Here is a 17,631-nt window from a genome sequence, read left to right as displayed (position 1 = left end):
TCCGCGCGCCGGCGCCGCCTCCGTGGCCAGGCAGCCTTTCCAGGCACGGAAAATTTGAGTTATTCCCCAGCCCGGGTCGTGGGCGAGTTTAGACGCTTTTACTGTCGCAGTCCTTGCCTCTCCCAAAGGCTTACCTCCTGCACCCTCCCAGTCAAGGTTCAGGGAAGAAGCTAGGTGAGGGTGGGGATGCTTAAAAGTTGATGTAAAAGTTGGGATGCAACTTGGCTCTTTGCATCTCCTGATTTGCCTGCTGTAGCACATGACTTAGACAAGATGTCATCTTCCGTGGGACATCTTGCAGTCCCTAGGTTGAACTGAACGAGAATCAGCACTTCAGAGTGCTTTTTCCTCAACGGGTCCCATCGCCAAAAAGTTTTTCCCTCCTCGAAAACCGTTAATCTTACACAATTTGACAGCGCCATTGCTTGGTCCAGGAGACTGCTCCACTACCTGAGATAGCATTTCTTCCTTGCAGGAGGTTGCCTTTAGCCTGTTAGACTAGTTCCCTCTGCTATGAGCGCGAATAAAACGATTTTATTACTTTTAATTGAATTTCTTAGGGGTTCTTTTGCATTTGCAATTAAAAAGTTAGATTGTTTACGACTGGGAAGCTATATGTCACTTGAGAAGACTTTGAATCAGCTCTCCAAAGACTGTGTCAGAAGCATATACTACATACACTTTCACCATTCGTTAGGGAGAAAAGAATCTTCCTTCCGTGTCTAAACTTGTGGTTCACTTAGAAAGAGAGTCTCTAATAAATTGTGTTGCTTATTGGTACCCGTGGCTCTCAGACACTGGTTTATTTCAGTGATTTAGATTAACCAGCATTACTCCAATATGGTGAAGAAGCTGTGAACCGGATAAACCCCTAAAAACAATTGTGTATCAGATGTTGGAAAGTGTTTTAAAATTATATATGGGACAGATACTTGAATTCACAGCATTTCAAACCAAAAACTTAAGAGCCACGTAGAAGTCTTAACCTAGAACCCTGGTTTAAATCCTTGCTGCCCACTTCATGTTAGGAATTGGAAATATCGCACGTTAGACTTTTTTCACAGAGCACCAACTTGACCAGAAGTGCCCTTTAGATCTCAGCGTTCTCCTGAAGGGGTCAAGGAGAAGATGTTTTTGCTAAAATATTGTTTTCATCTTCTGCTGGGAGCCTGTCAGCAAGAGTTAAAACTGTCTTGAATACATAACATATAAATGCACAGCACAGTCAAAATACATTTATTTTATGCATTTGTGTATGCATTCAACAGATACATGTATATATATGTGTGTGTGTTACATATAAAGTGTAAATATATATTTGTCAAGTGATGTTTTCTGTGCATAGCACTGTGCTGAGGTTGTAACATACTGAATATTTATTTTAACAAAACACGTGTTTATATTTTTATGCAGAATTGTTTTAAAATAAAAATGTATTTGAATATTTCAACCAGATGAGCGTAAGAAACTTGCCACTGACATATCACCTTTCCCTTCTTGTTTTTCTAAATTCACCAGTGTTTCTCAGTTTAGAATAACTTATTCAAAGAATAATTTCTACCAATGCAGAAAAAGTTACTGAGATTGACAGCCAGATTATCATAGAATTTTAGAGTTGGAGAAACCTTAAGATTATCTTGTCAGGCATCCAGAGTCCCAGCTGTAAAACCCTGGGGGCTCTTCTTCCACTTGAGTGGGCACTCTCATGAGGAGTTTAATATTTTTCCAAGTAGCCATTCCGTTGTAGACAGCTCTAAATCGTAGAAAATTGTCTCTAATTTTGTCTTCAAGACAGCTATCTTTGGTTTGAACTTGGAGGTCTTCTGAAAGTCTCAGCCCTATGACTTTGGCTTTTGCTATTTGAGGCAAAATTCTGTGAATCTGCCTGATTTTTATGGTTCTCTGATGGCAGATTTCTTTTCCTGTTATTTTTTCTTAATATTTCAAAATAGAGTTGCTTTGAAATTTACAGTTAAATCAAGTTCTGGCTTCACCACTTACTACCTGTGTGAATTGGGAAAGTTATGTTTAGCTTCAGTTTCCTCAACTGTTTAGAAAAAAAAAGGGGGGGGGAAATAATTATGTCCACTTTATAGGATTGTTGTAAGAATTACATGCAGTAGGCCAGGCGCAGTGGCTCACGCCTGTAATCCCAGCACTTTGGGAGGCGAGGCGGGCGGATCACGAGGTCAGGAGATCGAGACCATCCTGGCTAACATGGTGAAACCCCGTCTCTACTAAAAAAATTAGCCGGGCATGGTGGCAGTTGCCTGTAGTCGCAGCTACTCGGGAGGCTGAGGCAGGAAAATGGCGTGAACCCGGGAGGTGGAGCTTGCAGTGAGCCGAGATGCACCACTGCACTCCAGCCTGGGCGAAAGAGTGAGACTCTGTCTCAAAAAAAAAAAAAAAAAAAAATTTACATGAAGTAATACAAATGAGCTTTGTAAATGGTGACATGATATACAATACGTGTTATGGAAGTTTTTAGAAAAGTTCCATAAATACAGATTAAGATTCATAATTCAGTTTTAATAATAAACTACACATTTTCCTATTTAATCTCTGGGCAAAATATAACTTTAATTTTGGATTTAGAATTAGTATAAGGACTACAGAAATACCTTGCTGTTACTTTTAACTGAGTATTAAGTAAATTCCCTCATTCATTTAAATGCATGTTAAGTAAATTCTTTCATTCAATGAAGTTGAATAAAATGTTGACTTTAATATATCCAGACATAAAGGCGTTATCCCATTTTCTGGACATTTTAAATAATTTTTAAACCCTGTCCTTTCTGTTAATGTATTTCTTACCAGTAGGAATTTGAATACAAAGGTCTAAAAATCAGATTTGATACTACTACTACATTAACCTTTATATGATTTGGTTCATTATTCTCACCACAGCTACTTCTAAGGTTATTTCTGTTTAATAAGATTTTTAATTAGCCTGGTAAAAATGTACTTTTTTTGAGACAGGGTCTCTCTCTGTCGCCCAGGCTGGAGTGCAGTGGGATAGTAAAGGCTCACTGCAGCCTCAAACTCTTGGGCTCAGCCTCCTGAGTAGCTGAGACTACAGGCGTGCACCACCACACCCAGCTAATTTTTGTATTTTTATAGAGATGGGGATTTGCCATGTTGCCCAGGCTGGTTCCAAACTCCTGACCTCAAGTGATCCACTTGCCTTGGCCTCCCAAAGTGCTAGGATTACATGCATGAGCCACCACTCTGGGCCAAAAACGTAGATTTTGAGACAAATTATCAGCTAAATAGTGTCAAATACAGACTATCCTTAGGACTTATAAACAGGAGAACTGAATGTGTAAAAACAATACTACAAGTACTTTATTGTTTTCTCTGCGCTCACATAAAAATGTTGTAAGTGGGTATATAGGAGTGTCTATAGACTAAGAATTTTTGTTGATATACTAGTGCTCAAATTCAGAAAATAATTGTGGTCCATGGAATTGCCAGTAGTTAAATTATTAAGGAAGCTGAGAAGAGTCTCATCTTCAAATTAAGCTAGGTCATATATTATCTGGGCTGTACAGCCCCTGGGGCTAAAAAAAAAAATGGTGATCCTTATGGCAGCAATTGTGATGTCACTTTCAAGGTTATGCTGTAAAATAACTCCCTCAGTGGCAATTAACACCTCAGAGTTAATTCATTTTATAAGTCCAAGGACAGCCCCTCTATTCCCTCAGTTACTTTAACTGCCCATCTTCAACCGTTACATTTTTCTTAATACATAGAAACCAGACTTGTATGCAGCATCACAGGGGCTTACCTCCTGTGCTTTTCTACAAGGGAAGAAGAGTTAGTTTTCAGTGTTATTTTGCATACTCTTTCTGAAGATGCTCAGTATTATGGGGCATTTTAGATATAGCCATGTGTGGAATTAAAGGGTTCAGGGATTCCCCTATAATAACTCATGTGTGTCATCCTGGAATTTTAGTTTTCTTGCTTTTCCTCATACTGTGCTTTCCTAATCTTACACTTCACCCTTATCGAAGTTTATCACTTTTCTGCCTATTTACACGTTTGTTTGCACCTTGTATAGTTTATATTTGTTTGCTTGACATCTACCTAGAATGATACCATCTCATTGGAGATTACTTTTTCTAAAAGCGTATTTATTTCTCCACCTTCAATATGCATCAGAATAGAGCGTTTAACAACTGTGGATGCCTGGGCCCCACACCCAGAGACTGGTGGTGGGGAGCGGGCAGGCAGGCATTGCTGATTTTCTAAAAGTGAGTTAGATGATTCCAGTGTGCAATCAGGGTAGAAAGCCCCTAATTTAGGTAATTTATAAATGTACTCTGTAACATTGGTTGGGCCTGATCTTCCACTGAGTATTTCACTGTTAACACTTTGCTTCCCGATTCAAATTCATAAATTCTTAACCTGTTATCTTCTGAATTTCCAATTTATGGTGAAGCTTAATTTTTCCAATTCCTTGCCAGCTCAGTTTTTCTAGCACTTGGTGTAATGTTTCGTTAGAGACATTTTTGAAATCTATTAATCATTGGCTCCTACTCATCCACAAGCTTATGCTGCCACCGCCACTAACAACTCAATTATCTTTATGTCTGCAAATACCCTGGCCCATCTTAGTAAACACTTTAAAGTCTTTGTTAAAGTATTGTTGAAGATCATAGATGTTCAATATATCTTTGTTGTTGACCCAGATGAAATCAGTCATGATTTATAGAAGTGATCCTATCCTTTATCATCAAATACAACTGGCCGTGGTTTGCTGACTCCTGTGTTAGCTATTCGTATTCTTAACATCTAATTCCTTTATCTCCCTGTATTTTAGTTGCTGCAGCAAACGAGATTGCTAAGGAAAGGAGGAAGCAAGGTGTGGTTAATCGTGTTGCAACCCATTCCTCAAATATAAGATCGACATTTAAACCAGGTATAATTTCTCTGATGCTTTGATAGATGTCAAAGTGTCATATCTTTAAAATTTGATACCCTATTAATATCTAACTATATTCTTTTTATTTTTTTTTTTAGTAATCGATGGATCTATGCTTAAAAATGACATAAAACAAAGATTAGCAAGAGAGCGCAGAGAGGAGAAAAGGAGACAGCAAGACGGTATATTTTAGACCTTTTTTCAAAAATCAAAATGAATTTTATGTTGTTATATATTACAAAGTGTTTTTAACTTACTCCTCCTAATTTGTTTATATGATAGAGTATAATTTTTATATTATGTATTATTTTGGATTAAATCCTTTTACTAAATCAGGTAAAGAAGGCCCATGAAAATTCTTTGATTAAATTGTTTAATTTTTGAAGGAGTAGTTTATCTTAGCTTTGATTTTCTGAAAACTAAAGTCTGGAAATTTCAATATTTGTAAAAACAATCAGAATGAGATTTCAGTAAAAGTGATTTTTTTTTTTTTTTTTAGACAGAGTCTCGCTTTGTCACCCAGGCTGTAGTGCAGTGGTGTAATCTCGATTCCCTGCAACCTCTGCCTCCCAGGTTCATGCCATTCTCCTGCCTCAGCCTCTCGAGTAGCTGGGACTACAGGCAGCTGCCACCACGCCTGGCTAATTTTTTGTATTTTTATTAGAGATGGGGTTTCGCCGTGTTAGCCAGGATGGTCTCGATCTCCTGACCTCGTGATCCACCTGCCTTGGCCTCCCAAAGTGCTGGGATTACAGGCGTGAGCCACCGCACCTGGCCAGTAAAAGTGATTCTAAAACTGAAAATAAATTGCCAATAATCCTAATATAGATAAGATGAAAAGCATGTTACCAAGTTGTAAAAAGATTATCCTTTTAGATCCTAATTTATACAGAGTCACACTTCAGAAGCATTTAGTGAGGGAAAATTTGAATATAGAAAAAATTGTGCTCTCCTATAATATGGTATATGGTTGAGTCCATTAATGTAAAACTGGCATGTTTAATATGGTCTGTATAGATGAAGACTTTGAAAGAAGTTTCCTAGTAGAAGGGAACAAAACATATATCCTGTCCATGTGGTTTTTAAAAATTAGTATTTTAATGTACAGCATATTAATATGGTGGAAAATCAGCAGAAATATCACATGAAAGAAAATATTTTTTCTTAATTTGGAATTGTAGTTTGGACAGGATGAGAGTCATTTGGCATAGACAATCCAGTTCTCCAGAGTTAAATGAATACTCAGTGAAAATGGTTCTTCCGTGGCTACCTCTGTCCACTTTTATAATAAATCTTTAGTTACTAGCACAGGTTGTGTTAAGAAAGGGAATGAGATATGTTAACTTTTTCCTTCTGTGTGTGTGATGTGGAAAACCTAAATATTTTCTTGGCTCTTACACCTTGAAAATGTATTTGGAATATTTCAGCCAATAAAGAAACACAACTACTTGAAAAAGAAAGAAAGACCAAGCTCCAATATGAAAAACAGATGGAGGAAAGACAGAGAAAGCTGAAGGAGCGAAAAGAGAAAGAAGAACAACGGAGAATAGCTGCGGAAGAAAAAAGACACCAGAAGGATGAAGCACAAAAGGTACATAATTTTACAGCCTGTACATGAGAGAATAATCTGTGTTGCCTGAGTCTGGAATATTGTTTTCTGAGGCCTTCTCTGCCTTACTGGCCCTGTAGAAAGGGGACCAATCCCAGCTCTTTCTTCTTGGCTTCCTCTTCCCCTCAGCATCATATACGTTCTTACCCGTGTCCTGATAAGATCCCAGGAGCTTAGATCCACTAGGCCAGGGAAGGGGAGCGTTCCAAATCCAGGAACAAAACCCCATCCACCTTCAGGACTTGCACATGAGGTACCTGTGGCCTGGGGTTTGTTCTGAGTGGCTCTGTTTACTACCAAAAAGCATTCACTGTTGTCTCATTGCCTACAGAATAAGGGCAGACCCCACTGTCTGACTCTCCCTGACATGCCCTCATCTGACCGATTTCTCACAACTCCTTTAAGAGTGTGACTCCCCAGCCAAATCAGGGCACTCGCTCTCCCTTTCAGCTTCCCTGGCTCCCTGTGGTGCACACTCACACTCTCTCCCTCTCTACCCTCTGTCCCCATGTTCCTCACATTCCCTTTCCTGACAGGGCCCCTCTGGATGTGTGGTTCAGAGTCAGCATTCTTGCTTTTGTTTTGTGGCACTGCCCCTCTCCTTTCTGGATTCTCTTTTGGTGTCCTTGGCACTCTGTTGGGATGAGTCCATGGCTTTGTGATGCCCTCTCCTTTTCATTTCTGTCCCTCTTCAGTTTGTCTTTTGTGGTACTGGGCATCTGGCTACCTGTCTCATTCTGTATGATTCTGACACCTAATTTTTCTCTTGTAGGTCATTTCACTACTTGACTTGGAGTATGCTTGACTCCTTCTGAATCTAGCGTGGTCTCTGTGACACTGTTCTCTATCTTCCTGGCACTCTCTCTTTCTCTTTATTCCAAGGATTTTTTTTTTCTCTCTGAGACAGAGTCTCACTCTGTCGCCCAGGCTGGAGTGCAGTGGCATGATCTTGGCTCACTGCAACCTCTGGCCCCCGGGTACAAGCAGTTCTCCTGCCTCAGCCTCCCAAGTAGCTGGGATTACAGGCGCCCACCACCACGCCTGGCTAATTTTCATATTTTTAGTAGAGATGGGGTTTCACTATCTTGGCCAGGCTGGTCTTGAACTCCTGACCTCGTGATGCACCCTCCTTGGCCTCCCAAAGTGCTGGGATTACAGGCATGAGTCACCCTGCCCAGCCCATTACAGGGATTCTTAAGTGTCCCTAAATAAGGCTTAGTCTATCTTTTGGTCTCTGTCTGACTCTGGCCCTTTTCTGCCCGAGGCAGCTCTCTTTTCTTTTTTCTGTCTTTGTCTTAGCTTCTGTCTGTTTTTCCCCATCTTTATATCCTCTGCCTGCCTTTCTCTCAGTGTGTTGTATTTTTATTTCCCTCTCTCATTTTCTGTCGCTCTAATACTTACGTTTCTTTTTCTCTCCTTTTCTCTTTGGTTCCATTTCTCCCATGAAGCTTCCTCTTGTCTTTCTCTGCGGTGCTCAGTTTCCTCCCTCATCCATACCGTTGCTCTTGTACGTGCTTCCTCTCCAGCCCTGCACCCTATCTGGAGAGCTTCCTGATTCTAGGACACTTCTTATGCCACCTCTTCCCCATCCATGGTGTACTGTGTCTCTGTCTCTCTCTTTCTGAACCTTTTTCTGTGGTTGTTTATGCTCTGTTTCATGCTCTAGTATTTGGTAGACTCTCATTCAGAATTTCTGTCACTTCCCATCATCCTCTGTGAAACATCTCTTATTTTACTTATCTGTGGTGAAGAGATGAAGGCCAGAGAGAGAGAGAGAGAATGAACTAAGTAAAGATAAACCAAGAAAGAACCAAGAACTAAGTAAAGAACCAAAGAAAGTGAAATATAAACTGTGTGTAGAGTGAGTGGTAGTCCATGGAGGAGAGAGACAAGTCACAGGGACTGAGACCAAAAAATAAAGACTATCTTAGAGAAAGAGGAAGCTGCCAGAGAGAACACAGAGAAGAGAAGAGAATGCAGCAGAGTGACACTACAGACAGAAAGGGAGCCACGGACATGGCAGGAGAAGGGGCAAAAGAAAACCCCAGATAGCTAGTGCAGGGGAGTCCCAGACAGAACAGGGGACATGGGACACTGTAAGCAGGCTACATATAGCAAAAGAGAGGAATTCTGGAGAGCAGAAAAGAAACCCAGACTCAGTGGTACTGAGGTGTATATGAAATGGGTTAGGAACTTCCACGTGAGCCCTGGGTGGCCAATAGTGTGAGAAGGGATCTGGAAGAGAGCACAGTAGGTAATGCATTTGGAAACAGTGGAATAGAATCAGAAATAGTTTAATAATACAAAGTTAATCTTTGTTTTTAGTCTATTATAGTTTCAGGGTTTCTAAGTGATTCAGAACAACTGCCTTTCTGTTAGAAAATACAATTTTCAAATGTTGCCATTATATCAACTTTATTTTAAGAATTGCAGTTGCTTTTCTTCTCAGAAGATATGGCTCCTCTCCATTTTCCTAGTACGTTTATCTTTGCCCTTGGTAGGAACAGTAGAGGCTTTGTAAGAATGGTGTTTGCTGTGAAACGGTTGTTGTTAGGAAAAAATAGAAGACCTCTGGTCCTAAAAGCTGATTTGCTTACCTGAGTTCATGCTATGGTACAGTACAAGGATGAGAAATATTTCAGAGAAGAGCTCATTTCTGGAAGTGGAGTTGTTTTGCTAAGCATGGCATTTACTTTGTATAGCTGTTGTCTTGATCAGTTTAAGTTAAAGTTGAGGTCGAGACAAATATATTGATTGTCTTTTTTGAAACTCTATTTTTATTAGTTAACATCAGAATTTAAGCTGTTACAGATGTGAGTATAATAGATGATTCTGGTATAAATTTAACTTACATGTGTGCTGATTTTTCCCCTGCATCCTTCCACAAAGAATTTAAGGTGACTTAAAAATACATACCACACCAGATGATAAAATAAATGTTTGGGGGAATCAAGCAGAGGGGAAAATTAAGGTAGGCAAATAAAACATAAGGTATGATTAGCATACACAAAAGTACACCAATCAGTCTTTGTACAGTTGCTAGAAAGAGGCTACACATTCGGCTCTAAATTTCCTAATGATATAAACAAAGAGGAAAGCATGGTCATTTTCTCAATGCAGGGTCCGTAAGATAAAAAAAATGAGTTATTTAGGAGAAGCACTGGTACTGATAGATAGCTGAGACATATCGCCAATTATCTTAAACTTTTACCTGAGACAGAAATTTGGTTATGGTTTATTTTATAAGCTACAGATCAAAATTATACTGACTAATATAATGAATATGTAAAAATATGTTGGCATTTTTTTTAAATAGGAAAAATTTACAGCTATTCTTTATCGTACTTTGGAACGGAGGAGACTTGCTGACGATTATCAGCAAAAAAGATGGTCATGGGGAGGCTCTGCAATGGCGAATTCTGAGAACAAAACTGGTAATACACCTGTTAAATTTTAAGTTTGTTTATGTTCTTATTTAAATATTGGCTATGAGTAGAAGCTTGCATTTACAGCAAGGTTTTAGTGTTTGTATCCTAAACAAAAATACTGTACATAGTAAACTTAAATTTGTATGATATGCCATTGCAAAAGAAACAGGTGAAATGTTATAGTAGATTTTATTTAGCTCAATATACCTAAAATCTTATTTAAACTTATAATCAGCAGAAAAATGATGAATAATGAGTAAGCTTTATACAGCTTATCGAATGCATATTTTTAAAAATAAGTCTACCTTGTCTACTATTGATTCAGTGTGAATTTTCTTATATGCACATAATTCTACACAATTTCAGAAAACAAAAGTAAAATTTATATAGTTTAGAAGGATTGGCCAATTGCCGTGGCTCAAGCCTGTAGTCCTAACACTTTGAGAGGCCAAGGCAGGCAGATCACTTGAGGTCAAGAGTTTGAGACGAGCCTGGCCAACATGGTGAAGCCCCGTTTCAATTAAAAAAAAAATTGATTGACTGGTAGTGAATATTGTGAACTTGAGTAATGTAAGTCTGTGCTCCATAGAACTACATCATGAAAACTCATTTTGTTTCAGTTAATGATGCTTTCCTCCTTGAAATATGATTACAGTAAGTATTATGTCTTTTCTCAGCCAATAAACGATCTGCATCTACTGAAAAACTTGAGCAGGGAACTTCTGCTTTAATCAGACAAATGCCTTTGTCATCTGCAGGCCTTCAAAATTCCGTTGCCAAAAGTAAGTAGTTATTTCATGTATTCTACTGAATTTCTATTTAATGAAATCAATTATTTATATTTTTGCAGTGCCACCTATTTAGATTGTGGAACATTTAGGTTTATTTCAGAAGAGTCCCATGTTATTTTACAGCAGAGGGAGAGAGTTAGTCATACTTTTTTTTTTTTTTTTTTGAGACAGAGTCTCGCTCTATTGCCCAGGCTGGAGTGCAGTGGCATGATCTTGGCTCACTGCAACCTCTGCCTCATGGGCTCAAGCGATTCTCGTGCCTCAGCCTCCCAAGTAGCTGGGATTACAGACATGCATCACCATGCCCAGCTAACTTTTGTACTTTTGGTAGAGACGGGGTTCCACCATGTTGGCCAGGCTGGTCTCGGACTCCTGACCTCAAGTGATCCACCCACCTCGGCCTCCCAAAGTGCTGGGATTACAGGCATGAGCCACCATGCCTGGCCTTGTATTTTCATCAATATACTTGTTTCATGATGTTTGTGTTAATCATATCAGATGGGATTATTGGACCTCAGTAGCTGAAACTGAAACATATTTTGGTCAAAAGACATTGCCATTAAGTGGCATAATTATTTATTTGAAAATCAGTTCATATTCTACCAACCTATAAATGAAATTGTGTTTTCTACAGACTGGTTAGACTAGTTATTCAATTTCCATTAAGTATTGTGAATATTACCTCATTTTAGAAAAATAATAGCATATATATAGCAGTGGACAGGTTGATCTGCATTACATATGTAATATTTGTTATTCACAATTAAATTGACAGACAAATATAATTGCCTTCCTTGTTTTATAGTTAAGACTCCAAGAAATTCAGTGATTTCTACTCTAACATCCTTTTCTATGGTTTATATTTTGGTCATTTGATAGATGGATCATGATATTTAAATTGTACCTTTCATTTATAAGTCAGTGTTTTCCCCCAAAAGCAAATAAAGTGATAATGATGTTTAATGATAGACGTATTGCCAAGCTCCACTTTACAACTCTTCCTAATGGCAATACAGAGTTGTTTCAAATACAGTGAAGTTATCTACTATGAATAATTCAAATATCTTTTTGTTTCTGGTGTTTACCCTTTTAATTAGTGTTCCTTATTAAAAGAAAAATCTATACCCAAGTGTGTGTCAATAACCATGTCTGGCTTGTAGCACATGGTGCCTCTCACTGATAATTGAAATGGATTAGGCAACCATACCCATCAATCCAAAAAAAGGATCCCTTTTCTTTCCAGAGGAAAAAAAGGAGTGTTCTTGAGAGGAAAAAGAGAGAACAAATTGCACATCATTCCCTTAAACTCAGCCATTAAAAAAGATGAAGAAGGATGGCTTTTGTGCCTTGTGAATTGAATAAGGCATAATTATAGTTTGAATTTTAAAATGTTTGTTTTGCATTATTAGGTGTCTCGACAATTTTTGAGCAATGCTGATTGCTGTAAAATTCCAGTACAGCAAAAGATTTTGGATACCATTTAAAGTGTAATTAATTGTAGCAGTAGTTAACCTTATGGAAAAGATTTCCATTTTTGCCTAAAACAATATAGTTTTTAATATGTTGAAAAGGATTTCTAGGGGGAAAGGATTTCTGTTCAAACTTACATTGTGTTATTTGTACTTTTAGGACTCTTAAAATTTCAATGATGAGCTTGAGAGGTCTTTTATTTTATTGTCAGTCTGAGTATATCACATTTTCTCTTGTATTGGTCTGAGAAAAGTTCATCCACTTACCACCTCCTCCCTCAATGTGCTTTCCCAAAGCACTTTTATGTATAGTCTGGGTTCATTCATAGATTAATATGGGAAGATTTTCTCTGGCACCTTGCTTATAATATGGTAAAATTAATTTATTATTCATCAACTAAATCCTTTAGAAAAATTAGATAACATTAATGGCAGTGCCATGTTTATGTACTTTCATTTTAATATATCTTAATTGTTCCACAAGCATTGACTCTGTTTTACTATCTAATTGCTTTTGGGAATTAGCAAAGATTTATCTCATAGACATTTATTACATACTTAATATAATGAGCAAAAGCCTTATTAGTGAGACAGGTCAAGAGAAGGGACAGATTATGACTTCAGGATAATAATTAGTTAAATTGTACTGTGACGAAGCAATTCCAAATAAAACTTTTAAAATGATTTCTTTATTAACTCTTATTACAAAAAGGTGTGTGTGGAAGACACTTTGTGAAATAACTTGCTTAAAGGTATAGTATGTTGCACACTCTGAAATAATGAATGCTATAATTAATGATTTCTAAGAAATAAAATCCATATTGGCAATGTCTTACCTTTAAATTGAAATGAAACCTGGTCAATTCAGAGAGATCAACATTTTAAACTCAAATGAAGTTAATAATGTAACCTGTAATATTTTAAATAACTATTTTAAATCTGGGTTGATTCAAGTAGTCTATTTTTTTTCTACTCATTGCTGATTCATAATTACACCATTTTGTCATTTTTTGCAGTATGCTAATGAAAGGTACCGATTTTAATCACATGATCGAACCACCTCTGTGGTTCATGCTGCTCAATCATGTTATTAATTCAAGGAATTTTCAGATGATGCTGCATTGTCAACATGTACTTTAGTTTACAAATCCCCGAAAGAGAAATTATTTTTTAAACAGACATTTCTCAGTATTCTGAGCTAGAATATCTCAAGTGAATTTCATTTCTACACTTTCATGTGTCTACACGGAAGCAGATTATTTCTCCTTGAGTTGCTTAAATCATGGCATCTATACCAATGGTTAATATTCATTTTTATTTTTATTATTTATTTTTAATAAATTTATTATTTATTTTTAATATTAATATTCATTTTTATTTTAAAAATACTAGTTATAACTATTTAACTTGTAAGGTCCAGGACCCGATGTCCGGAGCCATGAGGCCCGGAATTAGCCAACCTCTGTTGCCTGATCTCCGCAAAAGCGGAGACAAGATGGCACATTTCCGGGTTCTTTATTATAAATTGTTCCCGCGCGTGCCTAAAGCTTTTCCCGCGCGCGCCTAAACTTTTCCCGCGCGCGCCAACCTTTCCCGCGCGTGCGCAAACATTTTCGCGCCCAGGAAAATATGCAGGCTATGGCGCAGGCGCGATCCCGTGCCCGGGAAAATTACAAACCCACGGCGCATGCGCAATTGTAATTTGAGCGAACCCAGCCCCCCGTTACCGCCCTGGCCCAACCCCTTCCCCTGCCAGCCTATATAAGGCATTGCACCGCCACCATTAAACGAGACTTGATCAGGCTATTTGTCTTGTCTCCATTTCTCGTGTTTTCTTGTCTCCTCCATTCCCACTCCCCCTTCCAGGGTCTGTTTGACTGTCCTGCAGGTCGGGACAACCCGAGCCTCTGAAAGCCCTTTTTTGGCCATGATGCTACAGCTATCAATAACTTTATACCTGATATCAAAAGAATGGCTCTGTAGGGTAAAACACTGACAGTCTGTTCAAGCCTACGCGTTGATACATGTGTAACTCAGATAATTCATTTTGTTTATGTTAAGAGCAAATATCTTTATTTAAATAGTTGATACTGGAGCGTCATGTTTTCTTCATTTTATTATATTGGTGTGTGCACATGTGTGTGTGTGTACATGTGTGTCTACGTATATATCTTTTTAAAATATATGCATATATAACAAAAAATACTAGTTATAACTAAAGTATAAATTACTTTTAAATATTAGGCATCATGTCTAAAGGGTTGTATGTTTGTAATTTGGGAACTTTGATGTCAGAAAGTATCAGACATTTTACCTCTTAATTTTAACCATTTTCTAAATTTTTTTTTTTTTTCATTTCAGATAAAGAATAAACTTGTTTTAAGTTTGGGGATATAGAATCTCTGCATAATATTTGAAATTAAATCTTATAAGCAAGGTAGAGAACATAAAAAATGTTTGAAAAAGGAGTGTCTCACTCCTGAGATAATTAGTAGTTTATGAAAACTAATATTCTTTTGTACTTGCTCTCTAGGGAAAACAGACAAGGAGAGAAGCTCATCTTTAAATAGAAGAGATAGTAACCTACATTCGTCTACTGATAAAGAACAAGCGGAAAGGAAGCCACGTGGTTAGTTGCTTCTAAATACAAATTTTAAATAGTGATTTAAAAGAGGTATTTTATGTCAACATTGAATTGCTTGAAAAATCATTCCCAAAATTGGAAGCCAAAATATTCCTTCTTAAATTAAAAAATGTGCTTTGGTGCCATGCTTATTTGGCTAAAGCCAGAAAAATCTGTCTTTAAATGAACTATATAATTCCTGCCATCATCTGACAGGGGGTGGATAATGCAGCTGAGGAAGTAAATCACAGAATATTGGTATAGATAGGTGTGTACTGGAGGATTTGATTCACTTCCAGTATTTCATTAATTTGGATTTGGAAGTTTAAATACCCGGCCACATTTCGAACTTGAAAGCTTTGCCCTTGCTTCATAGCATTACCCACATACATCCTTTGTGCATATTTTCACTGCTGATTATTCACAGAATTTCACAGTGATTACTAAAGCATTTCTTTATATAAAGTAGTTTCTTTTCTTTCTTTCTTTCCTTCTTTCCTTCCTTCTTTCCTTCTTTCCTTCTTTCCTTCCTTCCTTCTTTCCTTCCTTCTTTCCTTCCTTCTTTCCTTCCTTCTTTCTTTTCTTTCCTTTCCTTTCCTTTCCTTTCCTTTCCTTTCCTTTCCTTTCCTTTCCTTTCCTTTCTTCCTTCCTTCCTTCCTTCCTTCCTTCCTTCCTTCCTTCCTTCCTTCCTTCCTTTTCTTTCTTTTCTTTCTTTCTTTCAAATAGAGTCTTGCTCTGTTGTCCAGGCTGGAGGACAGTGGCACCATGTCAGCTCAGTGCAACCTCCACCTCCCAGGTTCAAGCGATTCTCCTGCCTCAGCTTCCTGAGTAGCTGGAATTATAGACGCCTGCCACCACGCCTGGCTAATTTTTGTATTTTTAGTAGAAATGGGGTTTTGCCATGTTGATCAGGCTGGTTTTAAACTCCTGATCTCAGGTGATCCACCCATCTCGGCCTCCCAAAGTGCTGGGACTACAGGTATGAGCCACCGTGACTGGCCATAAAGTAGTTTCTTTTTAACACCTTTCGCTAGCATTTTCCTTTCACGTGTATTTGTTGCTTTTTGTTTCATACCAAACCATTCCTTTATAGAAGACTCTCCACTTAATTGATTCAGGTCAAATCCCATTAGAACAAATGTCATTAACACAGGGATCTTTATGAACATGAAGATTTATTGGAGCAAGATATTTACAACAAAATTTACTTTTAACAAAAGTGTTTACTCACTTCCTTGGAGCCTTTGGCAGTGAACTTGACCATTATGATTTTCAGTACTGTTATCTGTAGGAATCCTTGTAAAAGTTGTTTTGCCGTGAGTTGTTTTGCCGTGTGCAACTTGATTTCCTCAAGTGTGAGTTCCTCCATAAACTTCATACAGTGGGGAATGGCTCTGTTTGAAATGTTACCTAGATTCTTTCCTTAGAGTTATTTTGGTATGTATGCTGTGGCCTTTCTCCTTTTATTCTGAGAATCTCTTCCTTGACAGTGTAGTCCAGTCAGATGACAGTGTTCAATCCTGGTATGTTTTGTGTTGCTGGGAAAGGTGCTGTTGAGAGCAGTTTGCATTGCTCTTTCTTGCTTTGCGTTTGTGAGACCTCCAATGGACTCCTTTGGATTTGTTTGCATTATATAGCTCGTTGCTCATCTATCAGTTCTCAAGAGAATAATTTCATCAGTTGTCTGTTCAGCCCAACAAAAGCATCATTAGCCAGAAGCAGAAGTGCTGCTTCATTATCCAGTCCTGGAAAAGATGTTCCAGGTAACAGGTATATGGTGGAAAGCCAGGAGGTGTTAAGTGTTTGCATTTCAAAGCAGGTTTCATTACTGAATTTGTTGCATTTAGGTATCAAAATAGTTTGAATCAGTAGTTATCATATTAGTGATTTTACCCAGCATTTGATGTTGCATATTTATTTTATGACTTCTAACATGATAGGGCAGTTATATGGGAGACAGGTAATTTGTGGGATGAGATAGCTAACTTTGGAGGTGCTTGTTAAATTTTAAAGCTCTGTGGGTTTTAAAAATATAGAAAACCTTCACTCATATCAAGGGAGAAAGTTTCCTACTCTACAGACTTCCTTTTTTCCCCTAAAATATGGAAGAATAGCATAGAGCCACCCTTCAGCTTTTAGTTAGAGACCTAAAGATTGTTCTTAACATGAAACATCTTCAGGGTTGTGTGGACTTTTTCATTTATAGTTTACATACAGTATTAGACTTGCCTTTGGATAGCTAGACCCCCGCCCCCCCCCCAATAATGGATAAGGCTAATGCATTGTTCCTATGATTTTTTTCTCTTTTTTCCCCTCCACTTTTTCCTTTCCAGAGTATATCCCACTCCCTTTACTTTTTCTCTGTTAGTATTCATATGATTAGCAAAATGCATCTAAATGCTATCACAGACTTTCTTGTACTGCAGTCTTATTTCTTTTGTTCTATTCCTGACTTTTTTATGCCCAATTATATGTATGTCAGGTTATTTTCTGCCAGTATCCCTTTCCTACCGAATCTATGGTAAGATATTTCTATTACCACCATCCAAAAAACCTCAATATTTTGTCTTAAAAGTTTATAGCTAATAAAAATCCAGTTATACTATATTTTCTGCAGCACAAACTGTTGGTGTAATGTGAGTGTTTAGGCATACGTAGATATGTAAATAAAATGCTTTCTCCACTAAAAATGAGGGACTAAAAGATAACATTTAATTTAGCTAAAGATTTTATTCATAAGTAGTCAATCTTTGGTAATTTGGTCTATTTTTTTTTTTTTTTTTTTTT

The 17,631-nt window shown here is 37.7% G+C and overlaps 1 protein-coding gene across 2 annotated transcripts in view; it reads left to right on the top strand.

Annotated features, from left to right (window-relative positions):
* Positions 1–17,631, top strand: part of MAP7D3 (MAP7 domain containing 3) — a 35,591-nt gene that overhangs the window by 824 nt on the left and 17,136 nt on the right. For both annotated transcript variants that reach the window (XM_011948781.1, XM_011948780.1), the window contains exons 2-7: positions 4,823–4,921; positions 5,023–5,106; positions 6,352–6,515; positions 9,850–9,967; positions 10,639–10,743; positions 14,755–14,850. In XM_011948781.1, the coding sequence (XP_011804171.1) occupies positions 4,823–4,921; positions 5,023–5,106; positions 6,352–6,515; positions 9,850–9,967; positions 10,639–10,743; positions 14,755–14,850 (666 nt within the window). The remainder of the gene's footprint in view (positions 1–4,822; positions 4,922–5,022; positions 5,107–6,351; positions 6,516–9,849; positions 9,968–10,638; positions 10,744–14,754; positions 14,851–17,631) is intronic.

The sequence above is a fragment of the Colobus angolensis genome, unplaced genomic scaffold (assembly GCF_000951035.1).
Source record: "Colobus angolensis palliatus isolate OR3802 unplaced genomic scaffold, Cang.pa_1.0 Scaffold283, whole genome shotgun sequence".
Lineage (NCBI taxonomy): Eukaryota > Metazoa > Chordata > Mammalia > Primates > Cercopithecidae > Colobus > Colobus angolensis.
This window is presented reverse-complemented; position numbering and strand designations above follow the sequence as displayed.